The sequence below is a fragment of the Puma concolor genome, chromosome A1 (genome assembly GCF_028749965.1).
Source record: "Puma concolor isolate L17-30 chromosome A1, mPumCon1.1.hap2, whole genome shotgun sequence".
NCBI lineage: Eukaryota > Metazoa > Chordata > Mammalia > Carnivora > Felidae > Puma > Puma concolor.
Window position 1 is genome coordinate 205,876,868 of NC_141667.1, and position 21,035 is coordinate 205,897,902.

Genomic DNA, 21,035 nt, shown 5'->3' on the forward strand with positions numbered 1-21,035 from the left:
AAACACTGATGTAGACACATTTCATTTAATAAAACTTTTACCCTTTTTTTCCCTTTTTTGCAGAATTCCTTTTTGTTTTACATGAAAGCTGATGTTACACAATAATTCATACAATAGGTAAAAACAGTGTTGGTTGAAGTGTCACTGGGGAGAAGGCCCAGAAACATACCTTTCCTGATGCCTTTTCCCTCACCTCCTGTGGTAGCCCTTGAGGTGCTGATATGAAGCTTAGAGCTCTGAGAATCTTACTTGGGATATCGGAGGGACACAATTTAACCTCTTTATTAAGAAGCAAATGAGTGAACAGAGGCAAGCTTGTAATGCGTAAGCATGAGTTTCTATGGTGATTGTATTATTCACATAACAGGGAACTGAATCAGGCCTTCTATCCTGAGGCCTACTACAGAGGTGAGATGCAAGGAGTCAGTAAGAGAAAGAAAAGCCCAAGTGGAGGTCAGGAAGAGAGTGTTTAGAGAAAAAAGTGAGGAGAGATGTTCAAGAAGGATATCGTCACAAGGAAAAAAAAAACAACTGGGGGGAACTGTGTATGGTGACAGATGTTAAGTCCAGTTAATTCAGTGAACATTTCACAATATATACAAATATCTAATCATTATGTTGTATACCTGAAACTAATACAATGTTACATGTCAATTATATCCCCCCCAAATAAATTAATTGAAAAATGGATACTGTCATTATCAGTAGTAAATGGAGAGGTTACCAAGGAATGAGAAAGCAGATCTGGCAGTGTGAAGTTCTCTGGTGATTTGTGAGCGCAGTTTCAGAATCGTGTATGGGCAGAGCTTGGCTTCCCAGGAAACCGGATATTTAAGACACCATCAGCAAATAGGTAAGGATGCTAACTTTGCTAACTGTTGCAGCTAATTACCCACCCTTCCATGATTGGACAGAAATGTCAATGCGTTCCTTACAGCAAAATGAGAAAACAGTTTTTAGTCTATTGTGTCAAGATGGGTTCAGCTAAAGAATTAGAACGCAGAGAAAACAATGCACAAAATGGATGTCTTCAGGACAGACCTCAATAAAGACAGGTTTTCTGTAATTTGATTTTATCAAATGTCTGGAACACAGAAATTCACCTGAGGATAAAAAAGGGAAAACATATATGATGATGAGATAGAGACATAGATGAAGGAAAAAGAAAATTTGAGGATCTCTATTGAGCACCATAGAATTCTTCTACCTTCTGTTACATGCATTTTTAGCTTTGAGTGACATCATTGCTATTTGCTATTGTCAGACAAATTATTATCCAACTGACTCAACAAATTATATTTGGGCTTTAGTAATTGTGCTTTAGTATGAGGGAATTAAACTGTAATCTTACAAGAGTCTTAGTAATTACTTAATTCCTTTTTTGCTATTTATTTCAAACAATGGGAGTGTGATCCAGTAGTGACATCTAACACTTTCAACTGAACCTTAGTTAAGTGTCTCACACTAATAGGAATATTCCTGTTCTCCTTTACACAGCTCTATCATCTACAAACATGGGCAGATTAATTTTCTAATCAAAACATTCTAGGAAACTATTAAGCATGACATTAAACTGTGTTATACTAATTATATTCCCTATGAAGAATTTCTATCTGAACTTACAGCATAAGACCCTAGAGAAAACTGATCAGAGCACAAATTGCTCAACTGTGTTTTAAGAAGAATCACATATCCATTTAAGAATTTTGCTTTTCATCCCTACCTTAAATCGACTCTGTTCTCCACAGTGATTCATTATGGTGGCAAGATCTTGTTGACCTTGTTAAACAGATTTTGTTAAAGGTGTTAAAGCCTGTGTAGGTATGTACCATGGCAAAGGGAAGTATTTAACTCTATTTTGAACGTTTGTCCAAAAGTAGTATTTGCTTCTTACTAGCATACTACTCTCATCGGACAACAAGAAATAACTGAATATAATTAATTGTGATATACCAAGGGGTGGAGATCATTTAGCAGGGGTCAGAAGACAATTTTCTGTAAAGAACCAGACAGTAAACAGTTTAAGTTTTGCAGGCAAGATGCGCTCTGTCACAACTACTCTGGTCTATAGTTGTACAGGAAAGGCAGCTTTGGACAGTAGATAAGAGAATGGGCATAGCCATATTCCAACAGCATTTTATTTACAAAAAGTAGCTGGCAGATCAAAACCACAGTGAGATACTACTTCACAGCCACTAACGTGGCTAGATTAAAAAAGCCAGGTTAGAAAAATGTTGGTGATGATATGGTGAAATTGGAGACCTCATGCTCTACTGGTGGGAACGTAAAATGGTGCAGCCACTTTGGTAAATCTGGCAGCTCTTCAGACATAGAGTTACCATATGACCCTGCAGTTCCTCTTCTAAGCATATATCTAAGAGAAATGAAAACTTATGTCCACATAAAACTGTGTAAATGAATATTTATAGAAGCATTATTTATAATAGCCAAAAGAAACAACCCAAATGTCCACCAACTGATGAATATCTAAACAAAAGGTGGTATATCCGTACTATGGAATATTACTCAGCCCTTCAGGGATATTTGGCTGTCTTGGGAAATTTTGGCGCCATCTAGTGGCTGAAATAAGGAATGCTGCTAAACATCCTGGGATGCACAGGATGGCCTCCCCTCACCCTCCCATAACAAAGAATTATCAAGCTTAAAATGTCAATAGGGCTGAACTTGAGAAACCCTGGTGTACATATGTACATTATATGATTAGCATTCTGTGCATATGATTTGCATATCAGTTAGCATTCTGTGCATATGATTTGCTTACTCTCCATCTTACATTATATTATAAAACAGCAGCAGTTTAAACTAAGACCAACAAGCATGTGGAGAATGCAGAAGTAGCCAGGCCTCAAAACCAGCTGGGCAAGCAGCAGTAGTATACTTTGCTCATGAATTTGAAATGAAGGTGCAAAGTCAGTGCTAATGGCCAGATAATGATTCTAACACCCTGTGATTAAGTACAAAGTGCTAGGGAACTTTCGTATAATGAGGTATACCCCAGCTGAGTCAGGTGGTAAAGCAATAGAGAAAGTAGTAAAGTTACATAAATTGGCTTTGAATTAGGCTTGTGATTATGCTTCTTGTCTTAATCCGTTGACCGCTTGGAAAGCATGAACAACAAAGAGCTGAATTTGTAATTTTTTTGTAGAGCTTTTGTAGAACTACAAAATTGTAGAAAAATTTTGTTGAAAGAAGGAAATAGGGTGTTTTCTTTTGTTGTTGTTTCTTGGCTCTCTGCCTCTGTATTACTTTAAGGGAGAGAAGGAAAATGCATGAGATAAGAGAGAATGAAAGAAAGTGGAAGGCAAGTGGAGGGAAGGGAACAGACTTTATTATTAATAAAAAAAAATGTTTAGGGCACCTGGGTGGCTTGGTCGGTTAAGTGTCTGACTTCACCTCAGGTCATGATCTCACAGTGTGTGGGTTTGAGCCCTGCGTTGGGCTCTGTGCTGACAGCTCAGAGCCTGGAACCTGCTTAGGATTCTGTGTCTCCCTCTCTCTATGCCCTTCCCCAACTCTCACTCTGTCTCTGTCTCTCTGTCTCAAAAATGAATAAACATTAAAAAAAATTTTTTTAAAAAGGGGGTTGTCATCCTCTCTCTCACTTTAAAAAAAAAGTTAAAGTCATCCTAAAAGGAAATTAATTATTTCACTTTTCCTTACATGCAACTTAATAGCTCAGAGTGGTCTTGATGCCAATAAATAAAGATATTTTGGAGGAATGGAAAGAGTTAAGGGAGCTATCCCCAAAGTTCCTATGTTTTGTTAAAAATTTGATATGAAACATTTCTTTTTATTTATTTTTTAGTTTTGTGAGGGAGAGAGAGAGAGAGGCAGAGAGAGAGAGGGAGACAGAGGATCCAAAGCAGGCTCTGTGCTGGCTACAGAAATCCTGATGTGGGGCTTGAACTCATGAATCACGAGATCATGACCTGAGCTGAAGTTGGCTGCTTAACCAACTGGGCCACTCAGGCACTCCATGAAACATTTCTGATAAACAAAAAAATTATAGAAAATAGTAAAATAGACAGAAATATACCCATTGCTGAGATTAATACTTGTTAATATTTTGCTAGATTTACTTCTGATCTTTCCTTTTAAATAAATAAAACATTACAGCTACTTCAGCTATAAACTTTCAGCTTTAATTCCTCATCTCTTCTTTCATTCCTCTCTGGAAGTAGGTGGTTTTGGGGCATATTTCCCTTGTGCTTTTACACACACACACACACACACACACACACACACACACACACAATGTATACATATACATATATCTTTATATGTATGTATTTGCCACTTGATTTTTCTCTTTATTATTGAGCTATATCTACATGTAGATCTAGTTATTTGGATACAATATAGGATTCTACCGTATAATAAACCTCTGTGTGTTTTATTCTTTCCATGACTGCAGGATGGTTAAATAGTGTTCAAGAAGTATCTTTGTATGGGCATCTTTGGGCTTCTGCAGGGACCCATGTAGACGAGGAAGTGCAGGGTCACAGATACACGGACGTTCAGTTCACGTTTACTAGGTGTCACCAAGTTGCTGTCCAAAGTGGCTGTACCAGTTTTGCACTCATCATCTTTGTAGGAATCCATAAATTTTGGCCAAAACTTGGTGCCAAGAGACTTTGTACTATTTACCAATCTGAGAAGGGTAAAACGGTACCTCATACAATTGTCATTAAAAAAAAAAAATAGACTGAGAATGATCCATCCCTTCCCTCAACTTTTCACACCTTTCTCTCTTAGATAGTCATGAAGAGTGAATCGTCACAACAATTGCAATAGTAATTGTCTGGATTTGAGACTGAGCAGAAATGATAAAGGAAAGACACACATTTTTGGATTCCAAGCTTCTGGAGTCCTGCCTATTGTCTCCATAAGTTTAGTCCCAGCCCTGTGCACCGAGCCTGGCACAAGGAGAGTGTCCAAAACTGTTGCTCAGTGGGATGTATCATCTTCTTGCGGGGGTGTCAGAATGGGAAGCAGTGCATGCGACTGTGAAGTTTAAGTAATAAACAAGTTAAAAATGTATTTTTAAAAATGTAAAACGTAGAGAAAAGCATTTTCACAGAGGCATTGCAGTTGCAATTGATTTCTGAGAAAAATTCCAGAGTGATCTATGTGAAACCTGAAAATTAATTATAATAACTTCTGTTTATTTGTACATAGTACTCTTCTACGTGCCAAGGACTTGAGAAAGAAAAGAGCAGTCCTTCACATCAGGTAACTAGTCTGACACTTACAGCAAGGGCTCAATGTTTTTAAAAGCTAGCCTGACACTCACAGCTAAGCCATGTTGTTCCCTTATAGACATAAACAATCTCACAGAACACCAAAATCAGATAAGGGCACTTGACCTTGCTGTTGTTTGTGCATAGATAAAATTGCAAGTGGTTTTGGGTCTTGTTTTGTCTCTCTTCAAGGCAGAGTGCCCTTATCTCATAGATATCTCTGAACAACTCCACTTGTTCAACTACAGGTCTTTCTCCTGGTGGTCTTTGGTGGGAGACGCTTTCACAGACATTTCTATCTCATTTAAGCCTGTTAGCTATTATTATTATTATTATTATTATTATTATTATTATCCCCTTTTGCAGATGGGAAGGCAAAGAAAGAAAGTTTAATGTCATCTACATCAGATAGCTCGTAAATGACAGGGATAAAACCTGCCACCTGGGTCTAGTGGTCATTAAGACCTCATGAATTACTTCAGTTCTCCGGACCCTGCTGTTCTGGATTTCCCCCTAAAGATTAGGTGCTCTTTGAAGAAGGAGACTGGCACAGGAAGTCTGGTAGAGTAAAAACAAATAGACATTAAAAAACAAAAGAAAACCCAATGACTATAGCCTGAGGCTTACTTGCTAGTAAGGTCCCTCTTCTGAACCTCTGTGCCAATCTTCCCAGTTACTTGTTTCTTGTCCCCAAATCAGTACTGCATGTTTACCAGTCTTGGCCCACACCACCTCTCTGTAGTCAGAAGTTGGATAACTTAAGGCAAGAGTTCAAAGGAAAAGATGACTTTAAAAGGGGGAAAAACACAGTGATGTGTGGGAAAACCCTAATCTCGAGGCTTGCCCTTCGGCATACATAGCAAACTCTCTCGCATGGTTTCAGCTCAAGGCCCTTCACTGCAGGCTCTTGGAAGTTTTCGGCTCTATGCTCTTGAGTGCTCTTGGCCTTGCTTCCAGCTCTGAATGCCTCACATCTGATGTCTTGCCACTCTTGCCTGCCTAGTGAAAATCCATGGACTCTTACTTAAGCCTTTCCAGCTCTGCTCCTTCAGATTTAATATTCCCCCTCTTTGTTCTCAATGAGACTTTAAAACAACTGCTATACATTTGTGTTATTTTGTTATTTGTGTAAGGGTTTGTGAAGCACAGATGTGAGCTCCTTAAGGACGTGGCCTAGACCTTTCTGATTTGTAGTGGGCTCCTCTACCACTCCAGATAGGGCTCTCAGCAGTTGGGTACTCAGCAGGAGCTCGGTACATCCAGGCAACATACTCCTTGGAGAGTTCTGATTGCTGTTGTTCTCACCTGCCTTTCAACGTTTATTTATTTTTGGGACAGAGAGAGACAGAGCATGAACGGGGGAGGGGCAGAGAGAGAGGGAGACACAGAATCGGAAACAGGCTCCAGGCTCTGAGCCATCAGCCCAGAGCGTGACGCGGGGCTCGAACTCACGGACCGCGAGATCGTGACCTGGCTGAAGTCGGACGCTTAACCGACTGCGCCACCCAGGCGCCCCTCTCACCTGCCTTTCAAGGGCAGATCCTAGAACTACTTTTCCCAGTGGCCATCGCACCAGGGCGTCCCGAGTGGGGCGAGAGAGGGTTAGCAGATGATTTCACATTCCAACGCTGCTCGAATGGTGGTGCAGAGGGTCTCGCTTGCCTTTCAGCTTAGCAGGAGCCGGTTCTCCAAATTCCAAATAAACGCAGACAGGTAACTTCCTAATAGGTTTTCCGCGCTTTCGCGACCTAATCCCGCCCTTGCCTTTAAGGTAGCTGCCACGGTTGAGTGGCGAAATGAACGGGCGGCACAGCCAATCATGTTTCGTTCTGCCCGGAAAAGGCGGATCCCGGGAATGTCTTTGACGAAGGGGCGCGGGATTGGCGGGTCCCGAGCCGTCAGCCGTGGCGGGAGTTTTCGGATGTGTTGGCGGTGGCCCCGGCAGCAGCAGTTGGGCTGAGCTGGGCCCGCACGGCTGGCGGCGGAACCGGGAAGGCTAATCCGCCGCAGATTCCCGCGCTCACAGCTTGTGGCTTGCATTTCAGTCGCCTTCTTTCCGTCCCCGAGAGCTGCGCAGAAAGATGGATCGGCACCGGCCTCGGCTGCACCACCCGAAGCAGGGCTCGGCCGCCGGGGCCCCCTACCCCTCCTCAGCCTCGCTCCGTAGCTGCCGGGAAAGCAAGATGCCGGGCCGGAAGGGCCCTCAGCACCCTCCGCCCAGCGGCGCGGAGGAACCTGGAGAGAAACGCCCCAAGTTTGTAAGTTTCGCCTGGAGCTTTGGTGGGGCAGGTCCTGCAGGGCCGAAGGGCTGCGGCTCAGGTCCCAGGATCCTTCAATTTCATGAAACTCTGACTTGGCTGACAGCCGAGTGGGTGGGTGGGTCCACGGTGTAAACAGGAATGGGTCGGGGGCTACATTTTGTTCTAGATTGCTAGAGCTTCCAGTCTCCTAATAGATTTACGACGACAGGGTCCAGTTGGACCCACTGCCAAATACACTCACTGGTCACTGTGTTGCCCCACATTTGTTCTGGCTGACATGAAAAGCAGTTCAAATGTGAATGTATTGACGTCACCTAGGTGAACCTTGCATTTTTTTGAGTCGAACTTCTCCCCACCCTTCTGGCTTCCGAGGGGATGAGACATAGCAAAGTGAACTTTTAGGGGGTAGTATTTCTTTTTCTGCTGTAATTTTCCAAGGAGAAACAACAGGTTTTAAAACTTGGCGGGCTATGTAGTCACTGCTAAGGAATGTTTTGTTTATATTGGAAAGAAACTCGCTATTCTGGTTGCTTCTCTTACTTTAACACCCAAGGGAGATGTCATGATCAGCGGTTTGTGAATCTTTTTGTTGGTGTCCACTAGTGAAAGAATAGGCAGTGATGACTGCTTTGTAAAAATGTGTGTAAATAAATCACAGAAGGTTAATAGATTTGGGATAAATCTAACAATTGAAAATTTAATATTTGACCCCTCCATTTAATTAGGAATATGGAGTTATGGAATATAACTTTTTCAGTTTTAGGCACCGTTATACAACACAGCATGTGCCTTCTGTGAACAAATAAATCTCGTTAGGAATTTAAGTCAGGATACATACCTTAAGGGAATAGACATTTGTGGAGCAGGAGTGAGTTGCTAACAATTAAAAGTAATGGTTGAATAAAACTGGGAGCAGAGCTATGAGATGTATCAGAATACTGAAAATGAGGGACAACATGGATTAATTTTTCTAAATTAAGTAGCAAGAGGGCCATAGGACTGGCAGAATTTGCAGGAGGGTCAACTATGTTGTTGATTGTTTTGTTGGTAGAGTTGAGTTAAATTGGCGAGGCAGGATTCTAGCCAATATGAGAAGAATCCTGGGGCAATGACTTTTCTTCCTTTTAGAGTCTTTTGCTTGGGTTAATGATGTCATTCCATTTTGTTTCTTCTATGCTCCAGAATACATGAGGTATTTTGGATTTTCGTTTGGATTTTCTGTGACTTCCAGCAAGGAGGTTATGAAAACAGAAGTGAAATAATTAATATTTAGGTTTAGTTTCATTGAAGGATGTATCTACATGATTTGGATTCTAGCTCTTCTCTAGCTCTAGTTTTTCATTTCTTAAGTATGTTGTTTTTATATTTTTTAAATTTTTATTTATTTTTGAGAGAGAGACAGAGCGTGAGCGGGGAGGGGAAAGAGGAGGAGACACAAAATCTGAAGTAGGCACCAAGCTGTCCACGCAGCTCGAACTCAAATACAATGAGATCATGACCTGAGCCAAAGTCAGACACTTAACTGACTGAGCCACCCAGGTGCCACTCTTAAGTATGCTAAAAGGGTTATTGTAAAGATGAAAAGACCTCTAAAAGCAATACTTTTGAAGCTTTAAAGTTAATAAACATATCTAAAAATACAGTTTGTTTTTATTTTTTATTTTTTTTAATGTTTATTTATTTTTGAGAGGGAGAGAGAGCACGTGAGAGGGGGACAGAGGATCCGAAGCAGGCTCTGTGCTGAGCCACCCAGATGCACCCAGTGTTTGTTTTTAGATAGGAGTCTGATTTGAATCATGTCTTCATAATTAATTTAGAGGTAATTTGGACTGTTTGTAATCCCTGAAACTAATTTAGATACTTATAGTTTCTTTAGCTATATTTTCCATTTCACTAATTCTGTTATCAGAGATAACTTGCTTGGAATATTTAACTTGCTTGGATATTTAATTTAACTTGCTTGGAATATTTAACTTGCTTGGAATATTTAAGTTTAGCAATTACAGTTGCCTGTTGAACAACATGGGTTTAAACTGCACAGGTTAACTTAATGCATGGATTTATTACAGTGCAGTACTGTAAATCTGTTTTTTCTTGCTATTTTCTTAATAACATTTTCTTTTCTCTAGCTTTGTTGTAGGAATACAGTAGATAATATATGAAATATGCCTTAATTGGTTATCAGTAAGGCTTCCAGTCCACAGAAGGCTATTGGTAGTTAAGTTTTTGGGGAGTCACAAGTTATACATGAATTTTTGGCTGTGTGAGGGCTGGAGCTTCTAACCGCTGTATTGATCAAAGTCATTTGCTATGTGACTCTTTTTATTCTTTATTTGATAGTTCTGTTATGTGCACTTTTTGGACTATCTACATTGATTGCACCCGATGGCTTACTACTCTCTCTTCCCATGCTTGTAAGCTCATTGCTTTATCTTAGCCTATCTTCCAAGAGGCATTATGGGCGATGCTTTTCTCAGAGTGCCACTGATTTGGGATCACCTCTACCTGAAGTAGGACTCTTAGGGGGCTTTAACAACCCTAACTCTGTTCCTGGCCTGTGTCTCAGTATGCCAGGCTGAAGGCTGCCTTCTGAGTAGCTCTTCCCAGTCGACCTATTTCACACCTGTTCTCAGTCTCACCCTAGTAACTCTTGTTTTGAGGATGGAGACCATCCCTTCCTCATGAGATCTTAGCAATGCCTCTACAAGTGACTGTTCTGTAGTTCAGCTTGCTCTACTACTAGATGTCAAGGCACTTCTTGGCTTTTGCTTGAGTTGTTGGGGGCAGCTGCTTTTGACTGGAACAAGGAACAGAGTTTGGTGATACGACGGGAAAGGCGATAATATAGGTGTTTAGCACATTCCACAAAGCTGCAAGCTGGTAGTAGAACTGAGTGGTAAATTGGCCACTTGCTCTGTTCTTGGGTTGGAAGGCATGAGCTCTGGGGCCCACTGAAATCTTGGTTCACTTTAAGCCCTGGTAAAGCAGAACAGTCCTTGTTTCCTACTGTGTGTTTAGTCGCGAGTCTCAAGGTACTGTTGCCTTGTGTATACAAGTTTGTTGTATAGAATTTCTCCCCATAGATCTGTGTAAACAGAAATTCATCTGTTGTGAGTGTAGGACAGTTTGGCCACACAAGAAACCCACTACTTTGGGGCTGCTTGTGAACTAACCGACTTGATTTCAGTAGAAAATATGGCAAGCAGTGAGTATTGAGATGCTGAGGCTAGTAACCGGGGACAGGATGAAACCATGGGAGATTGGCAGGCCAAGGCAGGTACCTGGATGAAGGTTTTGCGAAGGTAGATAGAGTTCAGTAGGATCATGAAGTTTTGTCCTGCCGTAGGTCACACTCATAGGACCTGAGCCTGAGTCCTGTTTCCCTTGTAGAACAGAACAAAACAGTTGCCCTACTTGACGCTGGGCACTTCAGTCCTACTCTTACGAACACACAGTGCACAAGGTGGTGGCCCCCATATCTGTGTTGAGAGAAGGATGTGTGGCTTCCGGAGAAGCCGTGGGTCAATGTTTTGACAGGAGGCCTGTATGTTTGGTGGTCCCAGTTGGCAGAGTGATTCTTCTTTTTAATTAGGAATATCCTTTAAAAGTTGTCACAGACTTTGGTGTAAATCTTGCATCTAATCTTATACTTTCCATTGAACAGATTGTTCATTATTGTTTAATTATGTCATTACTGTACCTTCAATTTTGGTTGTGAGAGATATTTCACCCTGTTCAGTAATATATATGTGTCTACCATTTTGGACATCATTACTAATAACAGTTACTTTAATAAATGAATGAAGCTCTGTTCTAGGTACCATATATGTGTGTGTGTGTGTGTGTGTGTATATATATGCACCATATATATGTATATCAACTCCTTTAACCCTTACAACAACCCTATGAGGTATGTGGTATTATTAGTCTTGTTTGCTGGATGGAAAAAGCAAAATACAGAGGTTGAATTGCCTTAGGTCATACAACTGCCTGTTGCTGAGGACAGGATTTGAACCTTGGCAAGCTGTCTCCTACATTCTTAGTCACTGTCCTGTATTGCTCTTCTATGCTGTTGGGAATTTTAACCTTTACTACTTGTCTCACTCAAGAGCCATTAAAAATAGTAATACCTTTAATGAGTACAGAATTAGTGATTTCCTGATCACAGGCAGGTTGTGAGGTGGCAGGAGGAATCCAGTGGGAGAACTATTGGAGGAGGGGCAACTGAAATTGGAGTAGGCATGATGGGATTAGTGCATGGCCACCTCTTGGCTTTGGGTTCATTTGGAGGCAGCTGTGGCAGGCTGAAAAATGACCCCCCCCCACCCCCCATAGAAGATAACCAGGTCTTAATCCCTCAAACCTGTGAATGTTGCCCGCCATTGCAACAAAAAGATTTTTAAATTAAGGGTTTTAAAATGGGGAGATTACTCTGGATTACTGGGCTGGGCCCTACATGCAAACAAACATAGGTGTCCTTGTAAGAGGGAGGCAGGGGGAAATTTGACTACAGAAGAGGAGAATGTGATGTGACTCAAAGGCAGAGGTTAGTGGTGCAGCCACAAGCCAAAGAATGCTGTCAGCCCTAAGAAACCAGAAGAAGAAAAGAACTGGTTTCCTCTAGAGCTTCCGAGGGAGAGCGGTACTGCTAACACCTTGGTTGGAGCCCAGTGAAACTGATTTCTGACTTTAGGCTTCCAGCACTGAGAGAATACATTTTTGTTCTGAGCCATTAAGTTTGTAGGAATTTGTTTTGGCAGCCACAGGAAATGAACACAACAGGCATAGTTATGAGGGTGACCATGTTAAAAGGTTTGGTTTACCAGTTCATCTATGTGTATTTTAGGAGAACTGTCAGATTCACCTAAATGTCTTCCTTTTGGTAACATTTTCTTTTGGACCGTGATTTGGGGGGATATAAGATAACAGTTTGGTCCTCTGGAACAGCAGCTAGAACTTGATTCCAACTTGTTCTGCTGCCTCATTTTCGAAGTTGCTAGAAAGCTGAGAAAAATGTGGAATTATTTTTGTGTGCCTTTTGAATTTATTTCTTCAGTGTGTCCTCAGCTAAAGTGATACTTTCAGTTGTATTAGAGTTAAATTGTCAAGAATTGGAGGCAGTGTTCTTATTTGGGCACTTGAGTGTTATGTCAAAATTCCAACTAACCCATCTGACACTGAAACCTTCATAAGGTAAGATCATTTATTTTCTTCAGGCCAGTCTTTTAAGTAAATTGCCTGAATTGTCAGTAAATTGCCTGAATTACAAAAAGTAAATTTTGTTTTTTTCCTGACAGAGGAAAAGAAGTTTTCTCTCTTGGTTAATATATAATTTATCAAAAGCTACCAAAATATATAAAGTGGCTTTTGGCGGTATGTTTAGCTGCTGAAAATAGATGATATATGGTAGTTATTACTTCTGGATCACTCTGGATCTTTTTTTTTTTTTTTTTTTTTTGTGGGTAAAAAGGGGTGGGAGTAGGGATAATTGTCTCAGATTTAGAGCAAGGCTTAATTGCTTTTTTTCAAAGACTCATGTCTTTAATTACGAAGCAAGCAAACTGACATACATTTATTACACTGTGAAACCTTGCATCTCATCTAGTCTGTCTTGTAGCAATTGCTTCTGAACAGATGTTACCTGAAACACCTTTGTGCAGTTGGTAGAATGCTAAAATTTGTCATGCTTTTATTATTGTTGTCGTGAATTAACTCTACTTTATGGCATAACTTTATTGCTGTGTCCTAGAATCTTTATATATTTATTGCCTTATAAATTGGATTTAAAATTGGCTTTTTATATAGAATGTAAATTAACATGTGTATAACTTGTTTATGCTTGCAGAATAATACAAGACAAAACTGCTATGTATTATCCGAATGTAATTGTCTTTAACTCAGCACATAGTATCCTCCAAGCTAGGCATGTCGTGAACGCCACAGAATATGCTTACTGTCACACTCTGCTTGTTTATCCCAGAAACTAATTTGACTTTTAGGTCTATAAAATATAGATTAAGCGTAACCTTTTACTTCATGGGATATTAAGGATCAAAGCATGAGCTTTCTTTGAACAGGATCTACAAAGGTAACTTTTCTCGCAGTAGCAGCAGGGTGGCATTGAAATACCTTCCCGTCGGGAGTAATTTTCTCAAATAGCAAATCAAATAATCGTTATTAACTTAGGGGAGGATTTGAGAGTTTCAATAAGTTAAGTTTTGGTGCTGGAATATTTCAGTTACTAGCTAATTAATGAAAACTGTTCGGAAATGCTTGCCATAGATTTGATTCTTCAAAAAGATCCACTGCTATCCTTTTGTACAGCTTTTTATTGAAAAGGCACCGTGAATAGCATTTATGAGCAGGGACCCGGACCGCTTTTAGAGTTTGAATCCTAGCTATATGATGCATTACTTGGGCAAGTTACTTCTCTCCATGCCTCTGTCGCCTCAGGTGCAAAATGGGATTGTTGGGAAGATTAAAGGTAACTGCGTGATGGACCTAGAATAGTACCTGGCTCATTGTAACTGCTACGTAAAATATTTGCCATTTATAGGATTGTTGCTGCTGTCATCGTTAGTAGTACTAGCAGTAGTACAATCTTTTTCTAGATCGTAGGGCGTTGGGGATATTACGCTGGATATTTGAATTACTTTCCTATGCTGGAAACTCCTAATGGGGTCAGGCTTTTTCCTCATAGTGTGGTGGAGGCGGAGTCGTCCCATTCTCAGTTCTTATCCCGGCATGCCAGGTGCCATTCGGGTTGATGCAGACTTCTGATTGTGATGGCTGAATGGTCAGAGCAAATTGCTGAAGCTTTCGGAGGGGAGGGGGTTATGGTTTTATGTGTAAAATGCGGATCATGAAACTCTGACATCTGCGTGCAGATGAAACTTAGAAAAGAAACCTACAAAGGAAACAACCTCAAACTTAGAAAAAAATCCTTGTGCTACTCCAGTGTGGACTTGAATGATAATAAAAATAATGTTGCTTATATATGTATAGATATAAAACTAAAAATATAACTCCTTATGCTTATGGCGCTTTTACAACTATAAAACTCAAACAGATTTACATATAAAACCAAAAACAAAACTATAAAACCAATAAAATTCAAATGAACAACAACATTAATTTAATGTGATTGATGATGTTTCGCTGAAATTAAGTCATCAGTGTTGGATTTAATAGTGGAAAGATATGTGTATGGCTTGCTGTTTTCCTTTTTGCCTGCTAGAGTCTTAGATGGAAATGGAATCCCAGAGGCTGAGGAAGCAAAGTACAGTGATAAATCCAAAGACTCAGCCCCACACTGGGTAGAGACCTGTCATCTGACATCACTGTCTCTTTCACAAGATCTTAACTTGAGGCTCTGAGTGAAATGGTGAACTCTTATAAACTTGTTTATGATAAAAAAATATATATAAATCTAAAAAAAATATAGCCATATGTACATATTTTGTAGTACGTTGTATGAAACTGTTGAAACAGGGCAGAAAGAATCGCACCCAAGACCACCAGCATCTATATTCGTTTTTCTCTTGAAATTTAACTTGCCATAGCTCTAAGTACGTGGTTCCTTGAATAGTGTCATTTTGGAGTTACAGACAACTTAATTCCTCCTATGTAGGGGAGATTGTGAACACCCATGTAGCATGATTGATGTCGTTTGGCTTCTTCTTTTTTTTTTTTTTTTTTTTAATTTTTTTTTTTTCAACGTTTATTTATTTTTGGGACAGAGAGAGACAGAGCATGAACGGGGGAGGGGCAGAGAGAGAGGAAGACACAGAATCGGAAACAGGCTCCAGGCTCCGAGCCATCAGCCCAGAGCCTGACGCGGGTCTCGAACTCCCGGACCGCGAGATCGTGACCTGGCTGAAGTCGGACGCTCAACCGACTGCGCCACCCAGGCGCCCTCGTTTGGCTTCTTCTAATGCCCTCTGGTAGTACACACACACAGCAGTGTGGATACCAGAAGTGCCTGGTGGAAGGAGCATGGTCGTAGAGTGGCCATTCAGATTGTCCAGATTATGCTTCTTTCACTTCAAATGTTTAAGATAATCTGGGAAAAATACAGAATTTAAAAAGCCTAACGGACCTGGAGAGTCTGTGAAGAGAACTGTAGACCTTGGCTTGAGGAATCCAAGAGCTGACGTAAGGCAAGAAGTTAGAGTACTTGAACCAGGCCAAGGTTTTTGTACCTTTAGTTTTTCACTAGTGATGAGCTAGAAGTAACTAGTAAATGTTTATCAGTTGTGAAGGATGTTTACAATATGCTTCATAACAGTTTACTTCTCTTTTTTTAAATGTTTATTTTTCAGAGAGAGAGAGAGAGAGAGAGCGCGCGCATGTGTGAGACAGAGAGCACACGAGCGGGGGAGGGGCAGAGAGAGGGGGACAGAGGATCCAAAGCTGGATCCCTGCTGTCAGCAAAAAGCCTGATGCAGGCTCCAACTCATGAACCCTGAGATCATGACTGAGCCAAAGTCGGATGCTTAACTGACTGAGCCACCCAGGTGCCCCAAAACAGTTGACTTCTAAATAATTTATTGAGGGTAAAAAAAAAAAAAAAAAAAAAAAAAAAAAAATATATATATATATATATATATATATATATATACATACATATATGTATATTTTAACTTCAAAGGAAATGTTTACCTTCAATAATATATATATGTAGTCATACAATAATACAATATATTACAATACAATACAATATTACAATACAATATATATTCATATAATAATATATATATATAAAATCATACAAAAGAGGTATATAGAACATGATGTACTCTCCAATAAGCTTCAGAAATGAAACTGTATAAATCCTATTAAAATGTCTGTTTTCTCCCTTCCTATCAATATCTCCTTGTAATCTTTGCTCTTTGTTTTCTTGAGGGAAAGGGCTTACAGGGCTTTTTGTTTATTTCATGAGGGACCTTCATGGGTTAAAGATGGCTAAATACCTGTTCAACTCTCCAAGGATATTATTGCTAATTCTAGGTTATTCTGGAAGTTAAAAAAGAAAAATACATGCTTCTTTTGGAGTTATGATGTAGAATTTCTTGAAACTCTTAGTAAGATACATGGATTAGTCTAATTGTAAGATCCATAATAGTGCATTTATAAGGCTTATTTTATTATAAAGTATCTTCCCAGGATGTGGGAGTTTATCCTGTAATTGCTGCATTTTTCTGAGGTGGGTTGTTTATTTGGGCATCCTAAAATGAAACTATGCAGCATTCAGTTTTTAACTAGGATTTACGAATTGGTGACATTAATTATGGACTGTACTGTAGTATTAAACTGTTTTGTGGATCAAATCCTTGGGTAGAATGCAATTTATAAGGACAATTACAATTCATTTCTAATGAAATATTTGACAGTCTGAGAAATGAACATGAAAAACAGAATGCACTTAATCTGCAATCAGAAATTCAATGTGACAGTTTCATCTCTTCGTAGAAGGTGATGGTCTCCAATTAGCACCATGCTCTAACTTCAGTCAGCCTCTCTTCTGAGGGTATTATTTTGCTGTTATTGATATGTTATCTTGAACCTGCTTTCGTTTACTTTATGCATGTGTTTGTGAGCTTTTGGAAGTCACTCTTCCTCTCTGTAATGCTTGGCATAGGCTTGAGCTTACTCCAGTAGGTTTGTGATGCTTTGCTAATTGGAAATCTATGCAGAACTACTCTTGTAACCTTACACCACCTGGTTCATTAATCTAGTCATGATTAACTCAAACTGAAATGTTATTGATATACTCTAAGTGTCTATTTCTTTTTATAAAAGATTTCAGTGGTGGTGGGCAAGGGCATGTAAAGGTTACCAGAAACAAATCTGGGTCACTGGAGAACTGGGCCTGCCAATTTGGGCTCCTTTGGGGGCCTGGCAATGTGGCTTTAGAGCCCTATGGTGGTAAAAAGGGCTCAGGATGGATTCAATGGATTCAAATATGGCTGTGTATCCTTGGGCAAATTAATTAACTTCTGTGCCTCAGTTTTCCTATCTGTGAAATGGATTAGATGATGACAGTATGTCCACTTACAGATTGTTGTAAGGATTGCTTGAGGTAATGCGTGTTACAGTAGTTTGGGCACAATGCCTAGCAGTTAATACATGACAGCTATTATGAGTTTTACTCTTTTGATTTTTTCTCAGATACCAAAGTAGGGGAATCTCATCTGTAGGACTGAATTCTCTAGGGCTGGTCATTTTGAAGGGCATGTGACAGGATGTCAGTTATCAGCAGCATTTTGACCATTCTTTTTAGCTTCTCACCTCCCTTTTTCCCTACGCTCCTGTTGGACACCTGCTTTGTGTCCAGAGACCCAACTTGACCTTAATTGTGGTGGGGAACACACCAGGAGGTTTGGGTCCTGGACATATCCCCCCCACCCCCTTTCTGTTTCATCTAGATCTCCAGCCCCATGACCTTGCCTCTCTTTCTTTCTCTGTCAGCTTCCCGCTGACATTTGCTCCACACCGTAGCCACACTCCGTAAAAGTAACCCTGGACCTCCTTTTGAACTAGGATGCCTTCACATTCCTTGCCTCCTCAAAGCCGAGGTAGGGTAGAATGTAAATAAATAATAAGACCTCTGACTTCCTTGTTCTGTGCCTCAGATCTCCAAGCCTAGAGCAACCTGACAGGCTCTCTGTGTCTTCACTGGGCCGCTGCATCAGGGTGGAAACCTTCCCAGCTATGTGAACTGATTCCCTAACATTCAGTGTCTCTGGGCCCCGTTGATTAACTGGGTCCTGAAAGCTGCTCAATAATCATCATCATCACAATAGCTACATTTATTCAGCTCTCACATTGGGCTGGGCACGATTTTAATCACTTAATCCTAATTCACTGCTTTGAAGTGGGCACTCTCAGCACCCTTGTGTTGGACCTGATGGAACTGAGGCACAGGAGGAGGGCTCTGGGAACTTTCCTGAGGTGCCACAGCTGGGAATAGGGAGCGGTGGATATCGGCACACACAGTCTAACTCCAGAGTCCTGGCTTTGAACTAGCTCTTTGGTTACCTTCTTTTCCATTTCTCTTGACTTTTATGCTAAACCATTATCACTCTCTTTCCCTTCACTATGGGCCTGATCCTTTTTTTGTTGTAAATAGTTTTTTTTTTTTAACTGAAAAAGTAGTGTGTGCACTTCTTAAAAAGCCCACGAATTTAAGATTACAGAGTGAGATTCACTGAGACTTCCTTACATCCCAGGCGACCAATTCAGCTTTTTCCCGTACAGAGGCCACGGTGACTTCTATTATTTTCTTTTGTATCCTTTAATGATATTCTGTGTGTGTGTGTAAAATACCCACTTGTATCCACACGGGAACATTCCACAGCGTTCCCTTAAAAGATCTTAGAGATGGTTACCCCTGACTCTTAGCACTCACCTTGACACCCTCTTCAGAGAGAAAATAAAGGACATTTTACTTGAACTTGCTCAATTTCCTGCTGTCTGCACCTGTAATCTTCTATATCTGCAACTCTTCCTCCTCTCCCCTCCAATATCCACAGAAGAAATGTCTGTGTTCCTGTTCAAGGTTAATCCCTTTACCACCGTTCTTGCCCCCAGTCCTGTTCCATTAGGTATGTTTCACTCCTTAGAGGTTGCATTCTCTAAGAATGTTCCAGTGTCTTCCATTATAAAAGAAAAAGCAGAAGCAAAAACCAAACAGCCTCCCTCTCCAACTTTCCCTTGACCTCTTTTCCCCTGCTGAATACGATCGATGCTCTGCTTCCTTCCCTTGTTGCCAAATTCTGTCAATTAGTTCTTTTCATTTGTTCAGTAAATATTTGAGTGTTCTTTATACCGTATGGCACAGGTAGTTACAATTTATTCCTTGACTTTAAAAGGCTAATATTCAGTCTGGTATGAAGAGAAGTGTGAACCAATGGGTGGGAAGTGTTATTGAGGAGTCCATTTTGTGTAATCTTGAAGGACTCAGGCTCTGAAATTCACCTGAATTTGAATCCTGGCTCTGTATTTGATAGCCGTGTGACCTTGGAAAATTACTGTGTTTTTCTCTGTTTGTTTCTTCATCTATAAAATGGGAACATTAGTACCTATGTTATATATTAGATATGATGATTCAGTGTGTTAGAATGGGGGTTAACACATAAGTACTAAACAGCTCTTACCTTTTTCTACTATTATGATGGCATTGGCAAAGGGTGGAGAGCGCTCATTGAGGAAGGAAGCCACCTCCCATTGGTTTCTCAACCTTGCCTTTGCTTCTGTTCATTCCACTAAAATTGCTTTGGCAGATCAACAATTGCCAACTTGGTGGCTGATTTTTCAAACTTCATCTTCTTCACACTATTAGCACTGATAATGCTGATTATCTGTCTCTTCTGATCTTTGCTCATCACTCCTTGCACCCTTTTATTTTCATTTTTTTAAATGTTTATTTTTGAGAGAGAGAGCGAGGGAGAGCAAGCACACAGTCAGGTGAGGGGCAGAGAGATAGGGAGAGAGAGAGTCCCAAGTAGGCTCCATTCTCAGTGCAGAGCCCAGTGTGGGGCTCAATCCCACGAACTGTGAGATCATGACCTAAGCCTAAGTCACGAGTTGGACGCTTAACCAACCGAGCCACCCAGGTGTCCCCTTTGCACCCTTTTAAATTAGTGTTCTCAGGTACTGTCTCAGATCATCATCTTCCATTTTATACCTCCTTTCAGCATGATCTTGTCCATTTCTTTAGCTTTTACTACTACTTAGATCAGTGTTTTTCAGAACTTTCTTTGATGATATAAATATTCTGTTCTGCTATGTCCAGTTTGCTAGTCACTAGCTCTATGAGCTGACTTTTTAATTTGGTTTAATTTGAATTAACTAGCCATGTGTAAGCTAGTGGCCAATGACAAACTTTGACCTACATTCATTTTAAAGGGTCTGCCTGTGGTCTTCAGCATCTTCTCCTATAAGTCAGACTGCTTACAGTGATGTGACGAGTTATTCCTGTTGGATAACATGCACATCTCATTCTGCAAAGATGATGTACTTTCATAGCCTCTGATGCCACCATTAGTGAAAGGTTTATGAGCAAAACAACATCAGCAATGACAGAAACAGGTGTGAGGTCACACCTGATAGAATGGTTGTCATCAAGAAGACGAGATAACAAGTGTTGGTGAGGATGTAGAGGGAACCCTTGTGCCCTGTTGTGGGGACTGTGAATTGGAGCCGCCACGATGGAAAACACTGTGGAGACTCCTCAACAAATTGTAAATAGGACTGTATAATTCAGCAGTCCCACAGGATATATATCCAAAGGAAATGAAATCAAGATCTCAAAGAGATATCTTCACTCCCATGTTTATGGTAGCATTATTCACGATAACCAAGATATGGAAGCAATCTAAGTGTCAACAAATGAATGGATAAAAGAAGATGCAGTATATGTATACACACACACTGGAATATTTTTCAGCCATGAGAAAGAAGGAAAACCTACTTTTTGTGACAACATGGATGGACTTTGATGACATTACGC

General features: G+C 40.4%; 2 protein-coding genes across 6 annotated transcripts in view; one reads left to right on the forward strand and one right to left on the reverse strand.

Moving 5' to 3' along the window:
• Positions 1–5,443: 5,443 nt before the first annotated feature.
• LOC147584727 (uncharacterized) lies at positions 5,444–7,301 on the reverse strand. Its single transcript, XM_086710955.1, has 2 exons — positions 6,784–7,301; positions 5,444–6,566 (listed from the first exon to the last, which is right to left on the reverse strand). The coding sequence occupies exon 1, from the start codon at positions 7,299–7,301 to the stop codon at positions 6,927–6,929; it is 375 nt and encodes a 124-aa protein (XP_086567081.1). The 3' UTR covers positions 5,444–6,566; positions 6,784–6,926.
• DIAPH3 (diaphanous related formin 3) overlaps positions 6,860–21,035 on the forward strand; it is a 508,403-nt gene continuing 494,227 nt past the window's right edge. For 4 of the 5 annotated variants that reach the window (XM_025923546.2, XM_086710913.1, XM_086710939.1 and 1 more), the window contains exon 1: positions 7,343–7,519. In XM_025923546.2, the coding sequence (XP_025779331.1) occupies positions 7,343–7,519 (177 nt within the window). Of the gene's footprint in view, positions 6,975–7,306; positions 7,520–21,035 lie in introns of those variants that run through there. The other variant, XM_086710920.1, reaches the window with a different exon arrangement.